This window comes from Procambarus clarkii, chromosome 19 (assembly GCF_040958095.1).
Source record: "Procambarus clarkii isolate CNS0578487 chromosome 19, FALCON_Pclarkii_2.0, whole genome shotgun sequence".
In the NCBI taxonomy this organism is placed as follows: domain Eukaryota; kingdom Metazoa; phylum Arthropoda; class Malacostraca; order Decapoda; family Cambaridae; genus Procambarus; species Procambarus clarkii.
In genome coordinates this window covers 13,833,607-13,852,278 of record NC_091168.1, presented here as the reverse complement: position 1 = coordinate 13,852,278, position 18,672 = coordinate 13,833,607, and the positions used below count along the sequence as shown (strand labels likewise).

Here is an 18,672-nt window from a genome sequence, read left to right as displayed (position 1 = left end):
TGAGCAAAGACAAAAGTACAGATGCGAATCCTCAGGGAGATCCTCATCGCGGACGACACAGCGATCACCACACACACAGCAGAAGGTCTGCTGCAGTTACTCAACCGCTTTGCCGCAGCCTGTTCCGCATTCGGCTTGACAATCAGCCTGAAGAAGACACAGGTGATGGGACAAGATGTCAATGAGCTACCCTGTATAAATATAGCAGACTATGAGCTGGAGGCAGTTCACGAGTTTGTGTACCTGGGCTCCATAATCTCAGACACCCTTTCCCTGGACACTGAGCTCAACAGGCGTATCGGGAAGGCTGCAACAACACTGGCCAGGCTCGCAAAGCACGTTTGGGAAAATGCCAAACTAACAGTACACACCAAGGCACAAGTTTACATGGCATGTGTGGTGAGTACACTTCTCTACGGCTCGGAATCCTGGACCCTGCACTCTCGCCAGGAAAGACGGCTCAATGTCTTTCACATGCGGAACCTGAGACACATACTTGGCATCACGTGGAAAGACCACGTCACCAACAACACTACTCGAGAGAACAGGAGTCCCTTCTATGTTCACTCTCCTAAAGCAGAGACGCATGCGATGGCTGGGACATATCACACGCATAGAAGATGGCTGCATACCGAAGGACCTCTTGTATGGAGAACTGGCATCAGGAAAGAGACCCACCGGAAGACCTCAGCTGCGTTTCATAGAGGCCTGGAAACGCGACCACAAGCAGATGAACATCGATATCAACTTTTGGGAGGCAGCAGCTGCGGACAGATCTGCCTGGTGATGCAAAGTGCAGAAGGGACTCCAGCAATTCGAGGATGAACATAAGAGGCAGGTGGAGGATAATAGACTTCAGAGGAGGCCTCGACCACAGTCAGACGCACCCGCTTCGGCGTTTATCTGCGCTCGCTGCAGTTGGGACTGTCATTCTCGGGTTGGCCTTCACAGCCACAGCAGGCGCTGCATCCAACTAGACTACAACAACTAGACACCCAGGGCACAACAACATAACCCCACGGAACTGACGGATGCCTAATACTACATTTAGAGTATGTCATGTCTGCCATTGACCGGGGAATACCCCTAGAAAGGTAGGCGAAGCAGTACAAACCCCCATATGGTGAAAAATGAAACCTACGTCCAAACAGAGCCAAAGAACTCCCTACAAAAGAAAACAAACAAGCAAATTGTCATCCACCTAGCACACATGCTCGTTAGCGCCCCCCCCCCCTTCCCCCCGAAAGGGGGGAAGGGGAGGCCGTTGCAAGCCGGAGGCTCACCACTCCAGATTGTAGAATGATGAAAAACTGAAGACCGGAAGGTGATAGGGAGCCTCTGGGGCTCGCCCAGAAAATGGCGTTTCATTACTTTCAATGCTGGTTTTCTGAGGGAAGCCTCTTTGGCTCCCTGAAGCTAACTGCCCACATATAAGTAAAAACAGGGACTCACCTGGGAGGCAGCAGCACCGCAGGTCTCAAGACAAAGAAGCGACAACAGGCCACGACAGATGCCCCAAAGCAACACAAGAATGCAGAGGTTCCCAGAACATTGACAAGATAACAGGCGGCTGTTATGACCCTTGACCTCTGGGTATGGTTCCTCTGTTTTTGCAGTTGAAAAAAATATATAATAATACGGCCTTGCCTACTACAAGTGTCTAGTTTAAATAATTCAACTGTTTACTCAACAAAGCAATATACTTAAAGTAAGGGTAACAAAGAACATACAAACATATAAATGAAAATACAGGCAGCCAGAAATATTAATGCACCAGAACACAATATCATTATATAAGCACTGATCACTATTTCAAAACTTAAATGAATATATGGGTATGCAAAACTGAGGAAAGAAATAATGGACATACATGTTTATCATGATAAATGTTAGAATAAAATATATGGATTCGTAACAGCGGCAAGGGCCCTGATTTCCAAAATCCTCTTGCCTGAATGTCAATCCAAGACATATACCCAAAGACACCAGCGAGAGCAGCATATTTCTGCACATCATAGGCAAGATGGTAGGCCGCAAGCTGCCTAGACTTGATAACCCTGTGGACAACCTAAGAAACTGGAGCCGTAGAACAGGGAACCAGGAAAATCAGATGGACCCAGAACGCGTCCACGGACACCAAACCAGTGGCCCGCAGGTAGCGATATAAAACCGTCACCAGACACAAAACATAATGCACTACGGGCCTTACCAACCAAGCATCAAGAACCCATGGACCCTCCGGAACCCACTATCTCATTCTTCGGCAGAAGAGAAGGAGAGAGCTGCAAACAAACAAAATGACTCCCAGGACAAAAGGAGCAGAACCCTCTGTGCCAGAGAAGAGCATGAAGTTCTCCAACCCAACCCCCAAAGGCTAAAGCAAACAAAAACAAAGCTTTCATAAAACAATCACAGACCGAAGGGGCCACAATAAACCAAGGAGAGGAGAGAAACGAGAGCACCCGGTCTAAAGACCAAAAAGGCTCAGGCGGCGCATGAGCAGGCCAGAGGTGCAAAAAACGTATGAGAGAACTTACCGAATGGAGCAGAAGAGAAATCCACCATGAACGGTAGCTGGAGGGGCTCCACCAACGTCGTATGATAAGAAACGACAGTATTTAGCATGAGACACCAGTCCTGAAAAAGCCAAGAAAGAAAGGACAGAAAAACCCGAACCAAAATCGACGAGACCTTACGATGGGAAAGGAAATGGCAGAAAGACCTCCTAGGGACTTCATACTGTCGCTGAGAGGAAGACCACAGGTGGGCCACTATCAAGGAAGCCACCTGATCTCCGTACAAATTACGATACACCTGCATAAAAAAAAACAGATGCGAAGAGCGGAAGAGTAAGACAAACCAACGAGGTTTATCTTACTGTTCGTTCACTGGCCCAACCTTCTGAAAGAGGCGGAGCCGCAGAAAAACTTTCAGGTTAGGACACCAAGCAAGCAGCACTTGAAACCAAGGGTGGGCCGGCATCCACAGGGCCAGGAGAAGTACGCTCTCTCGATAGGATTCGAGCCGAGCCAACACCCAGAGCAACAGCTGGACCAGGGGATAAAGGTACAGGAACCTCGACCAATCTGCCGAAAAGTGTCCACCGCAATAGCCTCGCAGTCGGGTAATGGCCCCACGAATAATGGGAGAAGCCGGAAACACGCCGACCTGAGTGATTCACCTCCGAGCCCCTAAACGCCCGGCAAAGCCAAAAGATGCAGGCGGCGTCGACCGTCCACTCTGTGGAAAGAGGAATGAAGCGTGACAGTAGTACCAATAACTACAACGTCCACCAGGTCGTTTGGCACTCCCTGAATGTGAACAGCGTGAAGAGCCAAACCTTGAGAATTATGCAGAAGAGCCACTCAAAGCGACCAGCCCCACAGAGCAACGGACCACAGAAAACCCCACCTGGGTTGACACAATGAACCACAGGGGCGCAGTACCTAGCTGGCCTGATGAGCGCTGGTTACAAAGCTCCAGCCGAGGGACGAGGCGTCTGTGAACATATCAAGTAAGGGCAAGGAAAATTGCCATGGCACCGAACCCTGAAAATCCCAAAGATGAAGCAAGAGCCACGAAAAGGGCTGCCCTAAAGATATCTGAACAGCCTCCAAAGCTAAACCCTGTTCAGTGGGAAAACCAGCGTGGCAAAGTTCAGGCTCCCACACAGCTGCTCGAGCAACTGCCGAGTGACCCGGGTCTCCTTCAAGAACGGCAGAAAGCGGGACTGCAGGAGAAGCAAAGCCATAGTGGGAAGAGAGATAGACGCTGTCCGAGAATCCCACACAACGCCTAGCCAAGTCCGAACTTGAGACAGAAACAAATGGGGGAATTCCTCCAATTTACCAGGAACCCGAACCCGGCAAGCTGGGATTGAACCATATCCCTGGCAAGCAGAAATGTAGACCGGCTGGGAGCCCACACCAACCAGTCGTCGAGGTAGGTCAGAACCCGGAGACCTAACAGACGAAGATGAGTCACCACAACCCTGATTAAGCACGTAAAAACGCGAGGTGCCAGATTCAGTCCGAATGGAAGGCAACAAAAGCGGTAAGCCTGTCTCCCAACCATGAACCCCAATCAATCCCTGAACCCTTGGTGAATAGGAACGTGCCAATAAGCGTCCATTGAATGTCTAATCAATGTCTCCCCTGCGCATTTCACCTGTTTAGATGCGACCAGGTTATGGCCTCTGGCCCCTGGTAGACCTGAATGGGATTGGATGGAACACCAAAGAGCCACAACAGAAGCCCTCTCAGAAAATTTTATTTCACTATTTAAAAGCAAATTGTGTACTATTGTACTATTCTGTATTATATATCTTGGAAAATAATGATATTTTTCATAAATTAATAGCAAAGCATTCACAGATACGTTTTAATAAATATGCGTAGTTCAAATACAATTTTTTTATATCTAGAATTAATAACAATTAAATTATATTGATATTTTCCATAAAGTGAAGTATGTCACTTAATAACACAATACCCACTTGAGAGAGCATAGGTCCACAAATCACTCGAGCCTGCATGTGAACGTTGAGCCTCTCCACGAGTGGCGCAGGGCCTGTGACGTAGCCGACCCGCAGTCCTGAGCTGATGATCTTGGAGAAGGAGTCGAAGCGAAGAACTCTACCATCAGTGTCCAAGCTGAGGAAGCTTGGCAAGGGTTGCTATTTGTAAAAAAATATAATGAATGTTGTAGATAAATATTTTCCTTTAAAATAAGTCTAAAATAAGTTTAAAAATAAAGACTAACCTAAAACTCTGGACCTTGAAACAACATAAATCTTAAAATATAAAAGCAATTTGATACGAAAACAGTTTACAAAAATTTGGAACAGGTATCAAATTCCCAAAAACAGCTGAAATCCAGATCAACTTTTGCTTTATAATTTCTAGCTAAATGTGTGGGGTATGTTAAATCTACTTAACTAATGATTGGAACTTAGCTCATTTGCTTATTGAGAGTGCTTTCAGAATTTAATTCTGCCCAACTAGAATTAATAATAATAATAATAATAATAATAATAATAATAATAATAATAATAATAATAATAATAATAATAATAATAATAATAATAATAATAATAATAATATATTTGCAAGAAGGTACAATGGTTTGGTGAGATTAAATAAGATTGGTATTTTTACTTTCATGCAAAACCACTAACACGAATAGCACTTCTGGCAGGTCTTTAATCTAACATATCAGGTAAGATGAAAAGGTACATTGTAGCAAGGGTTTATATCAACAAATAACTACAATATAAGTTGACAGAGGTGATTACACTGGTAAGGATATATGTTGTAAGTACTAATATTGAGGGAGTGGGTAGTACAAGATACAGTGTGAGTTTGAAGCATCAGGTAGGACACTATGAGGAAGAAATTAGGTACTTTTTGGTTTTATTTCTATACAGGGCATGGGTTGGAAATTTTTATAATTCATCAGGGAGTTAATTCCAAAGACTAGGCCCTTTTATTTGCATGTAGTGTTTGCAGAGATTTAATCTGATTCTGCAGATATCAAAGATTTATTTCTGGTGTGGTGCTCATGCCTTCTATTACACCTATTAAGGAAAAGTTTCAGATCAAGATTTTGCATTTAGGAACAAGGTTTTCTACATGTAGTTAACACATGAGAATGTGTGGAGTGAGTGCATGTTTTGCAAGTTAAGGGACTTAAACAGAGGGGCTGTGTGTTGTCTGAAGACAGAGTTTGTTATAGTTCTGATAGCATATTTTTGCTAAGTGATAATAGGCTTGAGGTAATTTGCAGTGGTTGAACCCCATGCACAGTTACTATATGTAAGATATATGGATAGATTAGTGCGTAGTATAATGAGAGGAGAGCAGAGTGGGGAACATAATATCTGATTTTAGAAAGTATACCGACAGTTTTTGACTCTGTGTTGTATGTGGGTGCTGACGTTCAGTCTCTTGTCTATATATAGGTCAAGGAACTTTCCCTCATTTTTATTGGCAATGTTAACATTTTCTTTTTGAAGTTGAATCTGATTTGATGATTTACTACAAAATAAAAGGTAGCAGGTCTTTTTTATGTTTAGTGTAAATTTGTTGATTGACGTCCATGAGTGGACCATTTTTAATTCATTGTTGTTAGAACCATTTGGCAAATCATTGATATATATAAGAAATAGGAGAGGTCTTAAGATGCTGCCCTATGGCACCCCTATTGTCAATGGAAGAGTGAGGGAGGTTATGTTATTGATGGCTACATATTAGTGTCTGTCACTGAGATAGTAACGAATATAGACCAGAGCAAGGCCCCGGATACCATAGTGGGGAGGTTTAAGTAAGAGATAGTTATGGTTTGCAGTATCAAAGGCCTTTCTCAGGTCAATGAAGAGAGCCAATTGGGAACTCATTTTTGTCTAGGCCTGTGATGATTATATTAAGCAGACTAATAATAGCATCATTGGTTCTCTTTTGGCAACAGAAGCCAAATTGGCAAGGACTTAATATGTTGAGTTTTGCAAAGTAGGAATAGAGCTGTTTGTAAATAATTGTTTCAAATATTGGCTGGAAGTACAGTATAGGTAGATTTGATATTGGTCTGTAATTGTTTATATCAGCTGTCTCGCCTCCTTTATTAACTGGAATCATTCTTGCTTTTTAAGGATATCAGCAAAAGTGCGACACTCTAGAGACTTGCTGAATAGCAGAGCTATGGGTATTGCAAGAGCATCAGTTAACTATTATCTTTATATTGCAAAAAATACAAATTAGTTATTATCAGGACTGCATTTTTTGTGCAGTCCACGTAGAACGGCGGAATCATACTCGTCCCTTGCTTCGCAAGCGACTTGGCTTGGGCTCGTATCCTGGCCGGGAAGGATTGACTGAGCGCCAAACCTTAACTGCACGCCTCTCTTCACCCAGCAGTGAATGGGCACCGGGTTGTTAAACGATTTGGCGGGTTGTATTCCAGATCAAATGAAGATTAAGGACTAGCCCGAAATGCTATTGGCTTTTCAAGAATGTAAGAAGTCTTGTATATAAGAAAAACTAGATAAGACTATCCTCTAAGAGAACTACATATTACTATCCTCTAGGAGAATTAGATAAGACTATCCTCTAGGAGAATTAGATAAGACTATCCTCTAGGAGAACTACATAAGACTATCCTCTAAGAGAAAGAGATCACAGAGGAACAAAATAGTAACTAAAAACGAAATTTCATACCAAATGTTTCCATAATGTTGTGCCAAATATTTATATAGTGTATTGTCTTACCTCGTACTCATCATACTGAAGGAAGAAGTAAGGGTCATCTTCCAGGATAATAAGATCATAATCATGGGCAATGTCATAAATCTCTTGACGACGTGTCATATCCATGGTAGTGCCCGTTGGGTTGTTGCCGTTCGGGACCACGTATAAAGCCTAAAACAATGTGATCCAAGAATACAAATGATTAATAGCAACTGGAATTGCCAGCAATAATTTTCAAGAACCTATACTATATACTGTGCAGAAATAAAGTACTGTATGACTAAATACTGTATACAAGTACTCTATAGTACAGTGCAACAAGTGTTATTCTTTACTATGGAGCACCTACTAAAACAAATGATGACCTCATCCAATGAACTTTTATTGACGTGATACAGTATTCTCACCTTAGGCACTCCATTGGTTCCCCTCTCAACAGCCTGCGTCAATGCTGCTCTAAGAATGTCTGGCTTCATACCGTGAGCATCATCTTCTATAGCCAGGTACTGAAGGTCCATACCTGACAACTGTGTGTGCCACCACTATGTTATTACATAATAACAAAGGTCATATTCAATAAATTAATAACTCTCACGTGTTGCAACAATACAATTCTGCATATTTGCATAAAAAAGCTTGTCTCTGTGGAACTGTCTACCCATGATCTTATGGTGATGATGCTCTTATGGTGATGATGCTCTTATGGTGATGATGCTCTTATGGTGATGATGCTCTTATGGTGATGATGCTCTTATGGTGATGATGCTCTTATGGTGATGATGCTCTTAAGGTGATGATGCTTTTTTATATAAATGCTGAAATATGTCCAGTGATCAGATTGAGGGTTTAGGGCTTTTTAAATAATATGAATTGCTCACTAATACACAGGAATGGGCTTGAGAAAGTCCATTCCTTGGTCTGAGTATATCACACACTGGTTTACTTTATCACTGACAAGATGCTAGGCTTCTACTTCCTATACCAGGATGCTAGAGATGGTTTTCAACACGATTTTCATATTTCCTTTTGCTTCTTTAAATCTATTTTCATAGCAGGGAGGTTTAGCTCTTATTAATATATTAGTATTGAAGAGCATCTTTTTAAAAAGTTCTTGTGTGACTATGCCAGATTTATATTGTTTCATAATCATATTTTTTTATAATAATGAATTGTTAAACTTTGACAATTATTTGTTTGGTAAGGAGACGACAGTGTGTGTTGAATACAACACCCATCTGAATTAAATAATGTATTTGATATACATACATCTGATATCTTTCTCAATAAAATCTTGACGTTATGGTAATTTCAAATTTTATTAAGATATCAGATATATGTATATCATACACACAACAATACAATACAATAATACATACAAATAATGCATTATTTAATTAAAAAAAGAGAATTGAAATGCGAATAATTACTGAGTTTAGGCTTATATTGAGCAAGTTGTGACAATGGGCTTTTATCTCTTTTAACCTGTATTTAGCTTAATTTTCAGTATAAAAGTTTGTATACTTCAGGGAACCTTTGACAAGCCGTCGGCTTCCTGTACTCATCGAGGCCACTAGAATGTTAGTGACCTTCAGGTAAATAATGCCTGTTGCTGGTGATAATGTTGAACTTGGTGAATATTTTTTACAAGGCCACTAAGTTTTGGAACTTTTGTTTAAGGAAAACCTTAAAATGAACATATATGATCATGCAGATGATGAGCCACAATACCGGTGCTTGAAGATGTGAGAACTAAACCACACACCAGAAGATGAGGAGACGACGACGTTTCGGTCGTCGTCATTATCAAGTCGATTGTGATGGGAGCGAAGTTGTTGTTGTTGTTTTAGATTTAGCTACTCAGAACCAAATGTCCATGTAGCACGGGCTATAGTGAGCCCGTAATTGAGTACAGTTATTAGCGAAAACCTTGTTACTGTGATATTTGGGTCAGTTTTAAATGGAGGTGAGGTTTCCTCCTTTCCCCTTGTTTCTTTTTCGCTTCTGTTTTAAAGCACTGGTTTTAGTCTTGTTTTAATAACATTATCTTGGTGGCGGATGTAGATGCGGAATGTTCACTAGTGAGTCCCATTCTTCAACTGCTTTTCTAATCATTGTAGTTGTTGTGGAATTAGCATTTAATGCAGCTGCTCTTATTGAATGAATGTTGAATTTGATGAGCAAGGCTTCATTTGTTTCACATTCCAGCAAGTAATGCAATAGTGGCGCCTCTGCATCTATTCCACAGACATGACTCTCTTCAACTACTGGGTTTACTACCTCCCAGCAGAACTTGTAACCAAGTCTGAATATGTGTATGGCTACTGCAATGTCTCTGGATATCTTTTTGACAGGCATAGTACCCAGTGGCTTGTTCGTACCACATCGCTACCGTGGATCTTCCTTCCGCTACTTTGGCTCTGTAGCGACTTTTGATAGTTGGGAGTATTTTCTTCTTGATTTACTCTTTAATCTGTAAAAAACTTGGAGGTATTTTAACCTTTACAACAGGTAGAGCAGTAGCAGTTTTTGCTAGTAAGTCTTACCATTTATGCCAATGTGACTTGGTATCCAATTTAGGTGACTGACAGCCCTACATTGTGTGCTTCTTTTTCCTATATGTAGGATTTCTGTTATGAGTTGTATATAATCTCTGTGCTGACTGGATAACAATGCCTGGAGCGAAGATTTAGAGTCGGTATGAATGATGACATTATGTAAATTATTCTCAATTGTAAAATTTATGGCCTCCTTCAGAGCATATAATTCTGTTAGCAATGTTGAGCACCCACTATTCATGCTCCAGTAAGCTTCATGGTTGTTAGTGTAAACTGCTGCCCCAGCAGAACCTCTTTCTTGATCAACTGATCCATCTGTGACGATGTGAATGGTTGTACGTCTTGAGATGGTTTCCATTTGTTGTTCTTTGACTGCTTTGAGCCTCTGCGAGTCACATGCTGATTTTTTAAACTGGTAGTCCTTCAATAATTATCTTTAGACTCGATTCTTCCCATAGAGGAGGTTGCCGAAGGTGTTGATGTGGTCTATCTTCCCCTTTGTTTTTAATGGTGCATTTCAAGTCCACTTTCTCTAGAATCTTGACCAGGTTATCCGTCCATGCACTTGTTCTGTATTGAAGGTTTCTGTGAAGAGATCTGTGCATGCTATCTTGAGTGACAGTCTGGCGGTGGTTCCAACAAGTTTGCTGTTATGGTGGCTATTCTTTGTTTGATCCTTTGATCCTGTTTTCTAAGGCTGGTAAGTTGGTTTCCATTCTTAGATTCTCTCGACACGTCCATATAGGTGCTCCCTGCATTGTTCTGAGGGGGAAGGGGCATCATTTTGAGGACACTTCCAGTTTCTCCCATTGGTTATCACTGAGGGATGTAAGAACAGGAGCAGCATAGTCAATGAGTGACCTAACTGCTTGAACGTAGTACATTTTGAGTACTGGTAGAGATGCACCCTCTCTAAGACTGGTCATGGAGCGCAAAGCTGAGTTTCTAGCTTCACAACGTTGCCGAAGATATTAAATTTAAGAACATAAGAACAAAAGAATAAAGGTAACTGCAGGGGAAGGGGGGGGGGGGGCTATTGGCCCGTACGAGGCAGCTCCTATTTGTAACCACCCAATTCCATTCATATACATGTCCAATCCACTTTTGAAACAATAAAAAAATCAAGGAACCCCACCTCTACCACGTTACGCGGTAATTGCTTCCACAAATCACCAACCCTGTTACCAAGCCAGTATTTACCCAGGTCTTTCCTAAATCTAAACTTATCCAACTTATAACTATTGTTTCGTGTTCTGTCTTGTGTTGATACTTTTAATATTGAAATACTTTTAATTTCTTGAATGAATTTCAACTGTCTGTCTATTATGACTCCAAGGTATTGAAATGAGGTAACCCACTCAATTTCGTGTCCTTGTATTGCGAGTCTGATATTTTGAGTTCTCATTTTAATGGCCGTTGCCTTGGTTTGATTATTGTTTATTTTCACTACTTCCCAGCTGATGATGTCTAGGCATTTTTGTGGACCATTATAAAGTCGAGCGTGACAGGAGCGAGGTTGTTGTTGTTGCTTAAGATTCAGACACTGGGAACAAAACGTTCCAAGTAGCACGAGCTATGGTGAGCCCGTAACTTACCTGGCATAGGAGCGGGGCAAGTAGCACGGGCTATGGTGAGCCCGTAACTTACCTGGCACAGGAGCGGGGCAAGTAGCACTGGCTATGGTGAGGCCGTAACTTACCTGGCACAGGAGTGGGGCAAGTAGCACGAGCTATGGTGAGGCCGTAACTTACCTGGCACAGGAGTGGGGCAAGTAGCACGAGCTATGGTGAGGCCGGAACTCACCTGGCACAGGAGTGGGGCAAGTAGCACGAGCTATGGTGAGCCCGTAACTTACCTGGCACAGGAGCGGGGCAAGTAGCACGGGCTATGGTGAGCCCGTAACTTACCTGGCACAGGAGTGGGGCAAGTAGCACGGGCTATGGTGAGGCCGTAACTTACCTGGCACAGGAGCGGGGCAAGTAGCACGGGCTATGGTGAGCCCGTAACTTACCTGGCACAGGAGCGGGGCAAGAAGCACGGGTTATGGTGAGCCCCTAACTTACCTGGCACAGGAGCGGGGCAAGTAGCACGGGCTATGGTGAGCCCGTAACTTACCTGGCACAGGAGCGGGGCAAGTAGCACGGGCTATGGTGAGCCCGTAACTTACCTGGCACAGGAGCGGGGCAAGTAGCACGGGCTATGGTGAGCCCGTAACTTACCTGGCACAGGAGTGGGGCAAATAGCACGGGCTATGGTGAGCCCGTAACTTACCTGGCACAGGAGCGGGGCAAATAGCACGGGCTATGGTGAGCCCGTAACTTACCTGGCACAGGAGCGGGGCAAGTAGCACTCAGCACTATACTATTCCGTATAAACAGGGACGACAAAGAGGGTTATTGACCCTAGTCAGAAACACCATACACAACAAGAAAATAGACCCAGTTTCATGACACACTACCAGCATAAGTCTCATCCTGCACACTACCAGCATAACTCTCATCCTGCATACTACCAGCATAGCTCTCATTCTGCATACTACCAGCATAGCTCTCATTCTGCACACTACCAACATAGCTCTCATTCTGCATACTACCAGCATAACTCTCATCCTGCACACTACCAGCATAGCTCTCATTCTGCATACTACCAACATAGCTCTCATTCTGCACACTACCAACATAGCTCTCATCCCGCACACTGCAAGCAGAGCTCTCATCCTGCACACTAACAACATACCTCTCATCCTGCACACTACCAACATACATCTCATCCTGCACACTACGAACATAGCTCTCATCCTGCACACTACCAACATAGCTCTCATCCTGCACACTACAAGCAGAGCTCTCATCCTGTTCACTACCAACATACCTCTCATCCTGGACACTACCAACATAGCTCTCATCCTGCACACCACTAGCATAGCTCTCATCCTGCACTCTACCATCATAGCTCTCATCCTGCACACTACCCCCACAGCTCTCATCCTGCACACTACCAACATAGCTCTCATCCTGTTCACTACCAACATAGCTCTCATCCTGCACACTACCAGAATAGCTCTAATCCTGTTCACTACAAATATAGCTCTCATCCTGGACGTCACCAGCAAACCTCACATCCTGCACATTACGAGCATAGCTCTCATCCTGCACACTACCCCCACAGCTTTCATCCTGCACACTACCAGCATAGCTCTCATCCTGCACACTACCAACATAGCTCTCATCCTGCACACTACCATCATAGCTCTCATCCTGCACACTACCAACATAGCTCTCATCTTGCACACTACCAACATAGCTCTCATCCTGCTCGTTACCATCATAGTTCTCATCCTGCACACTACCTACATAGCTCTCATTCTGCACACTACCAACATAGCTCTCATCCTGCACACTACCAACATAGCTCTCATCCTACACACTACCAACATAGCTCTCATCCTGCACACTACCAACATAGCTCTCATCCTGCACACTACAAACATAGCTTTCATCCTGCACACTACTAACATAGATCTCATCCTGCACACTACCACAACAGCTCTCATCCTGCATACTACCAACATAGCTCTCATCCTGTTCACTACCAACATAGCTCTCATCCTGCACACTACCAACATAGCTCTCATCCTGCACACTACCAACAAAGCTCTCATCCTGCACACTACCAACATAGCTCTCATCCTACACACTACCAACATAGCTCTCATCCTGCACACTACAAACATAGCTTTCATCCTGCACACTACTAACATAGATCTCATCCTGCACACTACCACAACAGCTCTCATCCTGCATACTACCAACATAGCTCTCATCCTGCACACTACCATCATAGCTCTCATCCTGCACACTACCAACATAGCTCTCATCATACACACCACCAACATAGCCTTCATTCTGCACACTACCAGCATAACTCTCATCCTGCACACTACCAACATAGCTCTCATCCTGCAAACTACTAGCATACCTCTCATCCTGCACACTACCAGCATACCACTCATATTGCACACTATCAGCATAGCTCTCATCCTGCACACTACGACCATAGCTCTCATCCTGCATCCTACCAGCATAACTCTCATCCTGCACTCTACCAACATAGCTCTCATCCTCCACACTTCAAGTATAGTTCTCATCCTGCACACTACCAGCACAGCTCTCATCCTGCACTCTACCAGCACAGCTCTCATCCTGCACACTACCAGCACAGCTCTCATCCTGCACACTACCAACAGAGCTTTCATCCTGCACACTACAAGCAGAGCTCTCATCCTGCACACTAACAACATTGCTCTTATTCTGAACACTACCAACATAGCTCTCATCCTGCAAACTACCAACATAGCTCTCATCCTGCACACTACCAGCACAGCTCTCATCCTGCACACTACCAACAGAGCTCTCATCCTGCACACTACAAGCTGAGCTCTCATCCTGTTCACTACCAACATAGCTCTCATCCTGGACACTACCAACATAGCTCTCATCCTGCACACCACTAGCATAGCTCTCATCCCGCACTATACCATCATAGCTCTCATCCTGCACACTACCCCCACAGCTCTCATCCTGCACACTACCAACATAGCTCTCATCCTGTTCACTACCAACATAGCTCTCATCCTGCACACTACCAACATAGCTCTCATCCTGCACACTACCAACATAGCTCTCATCCTGTTCACTACCAACATAGCTCTCATCCTGCACACTACCAACATAGCTCTCATACTGCACACTACCAGAATAGCTCTAATCCTGTTCACTACAAATATAGCTCTCATCCTGGACGTCACCAGCAAACCTCACATCCTGCACACTACCAGCATAGCTCTCATCCTGCACACTACCAACATAGCTCTCATCCTGCACACTACCACCATAGCTCTCATCGTGCAAACTACCAACATAGCTCGCATCCTGTTCACTACCAACATAGCTCTCATCCTGCACACTATTATCATAGCTCTCATCCTGCACACTACCCCCACAGCTTTCATCCTGCACACTACCAGCATAGCTCTCATCCTGCACACTACCAACATAGCTCTCATCCTGCAAAATACCATCATAGCTCTCATCCTGCACACTACCAACATAACTCTCATCCTGCACACTACCAACATAGCTCTCATCCTGCTCGTTCCCATCATAGTTCTCATCCTGCACACTACCTACATAGCTCTCATCCTGCACATTACCAACATAGCTCTCATCCTGCACACTACCAACATAGCTCTCATCCTGCTCACTACCAACATAGCTCTCATCCTACACACTACCAACATAGCTCTCATCCTACACACTACCAACATAGCTCTCATCCTGCACACTACCAACATAGCTCTCATCCTACACACTACCAACATAGCTCTCATCCTCCACACTACCAACATAGCTCTCATCCTGCACACTACAAACATAGCTTTCATCCTGCACACTACTAACATAGCTCTCATCCTGCACACTACCACAATAGCTCTCATCCTGCATACTACCAACATAGCTCTCATCCTCCACACAACTAGCATAACTTTCATTCTGCACACTACCACCACAGCTCTCATCCTGCACACTACCAACATAGATCTCATCCTGCACACTACCACAACAGCTTTCATCCTGCACACTACCAACATAGCTCTCATCCTGCACACTACCACAACAGCTTTCATCCTGCACACTACCAACATAGCTCTCATCCTCCACACTACTAGCATAACTTTCATCCTGCACACTACCAGCATAGCTCTCATCCTCCACACTACCAGCATAACTTTCATCCTGCACACTACCAGCATAGGTGTCATCCTGCAAACTACCTGCATAGGTATCATTCAGGACACTACCAGGACATAGCTCTCATCCTGCACAACACCAGCGTAGCTCTCATCCTGCACACTACCAACATAACTCATCCTGCACACTACCAACATAACTCATCCTGCATACTACCAGCATAGCTCGCATCCCGCACACTACCAATATAGCTCTCATCCTGCACACTACCAACATAGCTCTCATCCTGCAAAATACCACCAAAGCTCTCATCCTGCACACTTCCAGCATATCTCTCATCCTGCACACTACCAGCATAGCTCTCATCCTGCACACTACCAGCATAGCTCTCATCCTGCACACTACCAATATAGCTCTCAGCCTGTTCACTACCAACATAGCTCTCATCCTGCACACTACCAACATAGATCTCATCCTGCACACCGCTAGCATAGCTTTCTTCCTGCACACTACCAACATAGCTCTCATCCTGTTCACTACAAACATAGCTCTCATCCTGCACACTACCATCATAGCTCTCATACTGCACCCTACCAGCATAGCTCTCATCCTTCAAACTACCAGCAAAGCTCTTACCCTGCACACTACGACCATAGCTCTCATCCTGCATCCTACCAGCATAACTCTCATCCTGAACTTCACCAGCACAGCTCTCATCTTCCACACTTTCAGCATACCATTCATCCTGCACATTACCAACATAGCTCTCATCTTGCACACTCAAAGCATAACTCTCATCCTGCACACTACCAACATAGCTCTCATCCTCCACACTACCAGCATAACTTTCATCCTGCACACTACCAGCAAAGGTGTCATCCTGCACACTACCACTACAGCTCTCATCCTGCACACTACCAACATAGGTCACATCCTGCACACTACCAACATAGGTGACATCCTGCACACTACCACCACAGCTCTCATCCTGCACACTACCACCACAGCTCGCATCCCGCACACTACCAATATAACTCTCATCCTGCACACTACCAATATAGCTCTCATCCTGCACACTACCACTAAAGCTTTCATCCTGAACACTTCCAGCATAGTTCTCATCCTGCACACTACCAACATAGCTCTCATCCTGCACACTACCAACATAGATTTCATCCTGTTCACTACCAACATAGCTCTCATCCTGCACACCCCTAGCATAGCTCTCATCCTGCACACTACCATCATAGCTCTCATCCTGCACACTACCAACATAGCTCTCATCCTGCACAGTTCCAGAATAGCTCACCCTGTTCACTTCCAACATAGCTCTCATCTTGGACACTACCACCACAGCTCTCATCCTACACAATACCAATATTGCTCTCATCCTGGACACCACCAGCATAGCTCACATCCTGCACACTACCGGCATAACTCGCATCCTGCACACTACCAACATAGCTCTCATCGTGCACACTACCAACATAGCTCTCATCGTGCACACTACCAACATAGCTTTCATCCTGCACACTACCAACATAGCTCTCATCCTGCACACAACTAGCATAGCTCTCATCTTGCACACTACCACCACAGCTTTCATCCAGAACACTACCAACATACCTCTCATCCTGTTCACTACCAACATAGCTCTCATACTGCACACTACCAATATAGCTCTCATCCTGCACACTACCACCACAGCTCTCATCCAGCACTCTACCAACATAGCTCTCATCCTGCACACTACCAACATTGCTCTCATCATGCACACTACCAGCATAGCTCTCATCCTGCACGCTACCATCATAGTTCTCATCCTGCACACTACCTACATAGCTCTCATCCTGCGCACTACCAACATAGCTCTCATCCTGCACACTACTAACATAGCTCTCATCCTGCACACTACTAACATAGCTCTCATCCTGCACACTACCACCACAACTCTCATCCTGCACACTACCAACATAGCTCTCATCTTGCACACTACCAATATAGCTCTCATCCTGCACACTACCAACATAGCTCTCATCCTGCACATTACCACCAAAGCTTTCATCCTGCACACTTCCAGCATAGCTTTCATTCTGCACACTACCAGCATAGCTCTCATCCTTCACACTACCAACATAGCTCTCATCCTGTTCACTACCAACATAGCTCTCATCCTGCACTCTACCACCACAGCTCTCATCCTGCACACTACCAATAGAGCTCTCATCCTGCACGCCACTAGCATAGCTCACATCCTGCACACTACCAGCATAGCTCTCATCCTGCACACTACCAGCATAGCTCTCATCCTGCACACTACCAACATAGCTCTCATCCTGTTCACTACCAACATAGCTCTCATCCTGCACACTACCAACATAGCTCTCATCCTGCACATTACCACCAAAGCTTTCATCATGCACACGTCCAGCATAGCTCTCATCCTTCACACTACCAACATAGCTCTCATCCTGTTCACTACCAACATAGCTCTCATCCTGCACTCTACCACCACAGCTCTCATCCTGCACACTACCAATAGAGCTCTCATCCTGCACGCCACTAGCATAGCTCACATCCTGCACACTACCAGCATAGCTCACATCCTGCACACTACCAGCATAGCTCTCATCCTGCACACTACCAACATAGCTCTCATCCTGCACAGTACCAACATAGGTCTCGTTCTGCACTCTACCATCATAGCTCTCATCCTGCCCACTACCAACATAGCTCTCATCCTGCACACTACCAACATAGCTCTCATCCTGCACACTACCAACATACCTCTCATCGTGCACACTACGAACATAGCCCTCATCCTGTTCACTACCAACATAGCTCTCATCCTGTTCACTACCAACATAGCTCTCATCCTGCACACCACTAGCATTGCTCTCATCCTGCACACTACCATCATAGCTCTCATCCTGCCCACTACCACCACAGCTCTCATCCTGCACACTACTAACATAGCTCTCATCCTGCACATTACCACCAAAGCTTTCATCCTGCACACTTCCAGCATAGCTCTCATCCTGCACACTACCAGCATAGCTCTCATCCTGCACACTACCAGCATAGCTCTCATCCTGCAAACTACCAACATAGCTCTCATCCTGTTCA

The 18,672-nt window shown here is 44.5% G+C and overlaps 1 protein-coding gene across 2 annotated transcripts in view; it reads right to left on the bottom strand.

The window, feature by feature from the left end:
- Nucleotides 1-18,672, bottom strand: part of LOC123757397 (kynurenine/alpha-aminoadipate aminotransferase, mitochondrial) — a 246,314-nt gene that overhangs the window by 68,873 nt on the left and 158,769 nt on the right. For both annotated transcript variants that reach the window (XR_011229092.1, XM_069326949.1), the window contains exons 5-7: nucleotides 7,649-7,768; nucleotides 7,263-7,412; nucleotides 4,496-4,675 (exon numbers count right to left, since the gene is read on the bottom strand). Coding sequence is in view for 1 of the 2 variants with exons in the window: in XM_069326949.1 (XP_069183050.1) it covers nucleotides 4,496-4,675; nucleotides 7,263-7,412; nucleotides 7,649-7,768 (450 nt within the window). In the remaining variant the exon portion in view is untranslated. The remainder of the gene's footprint in view (nucleotides 1-4,495; nucleotides 4,676-7,262; nucleotides 7,413-7,648; nucleotides 7,769-18,672) is intronic.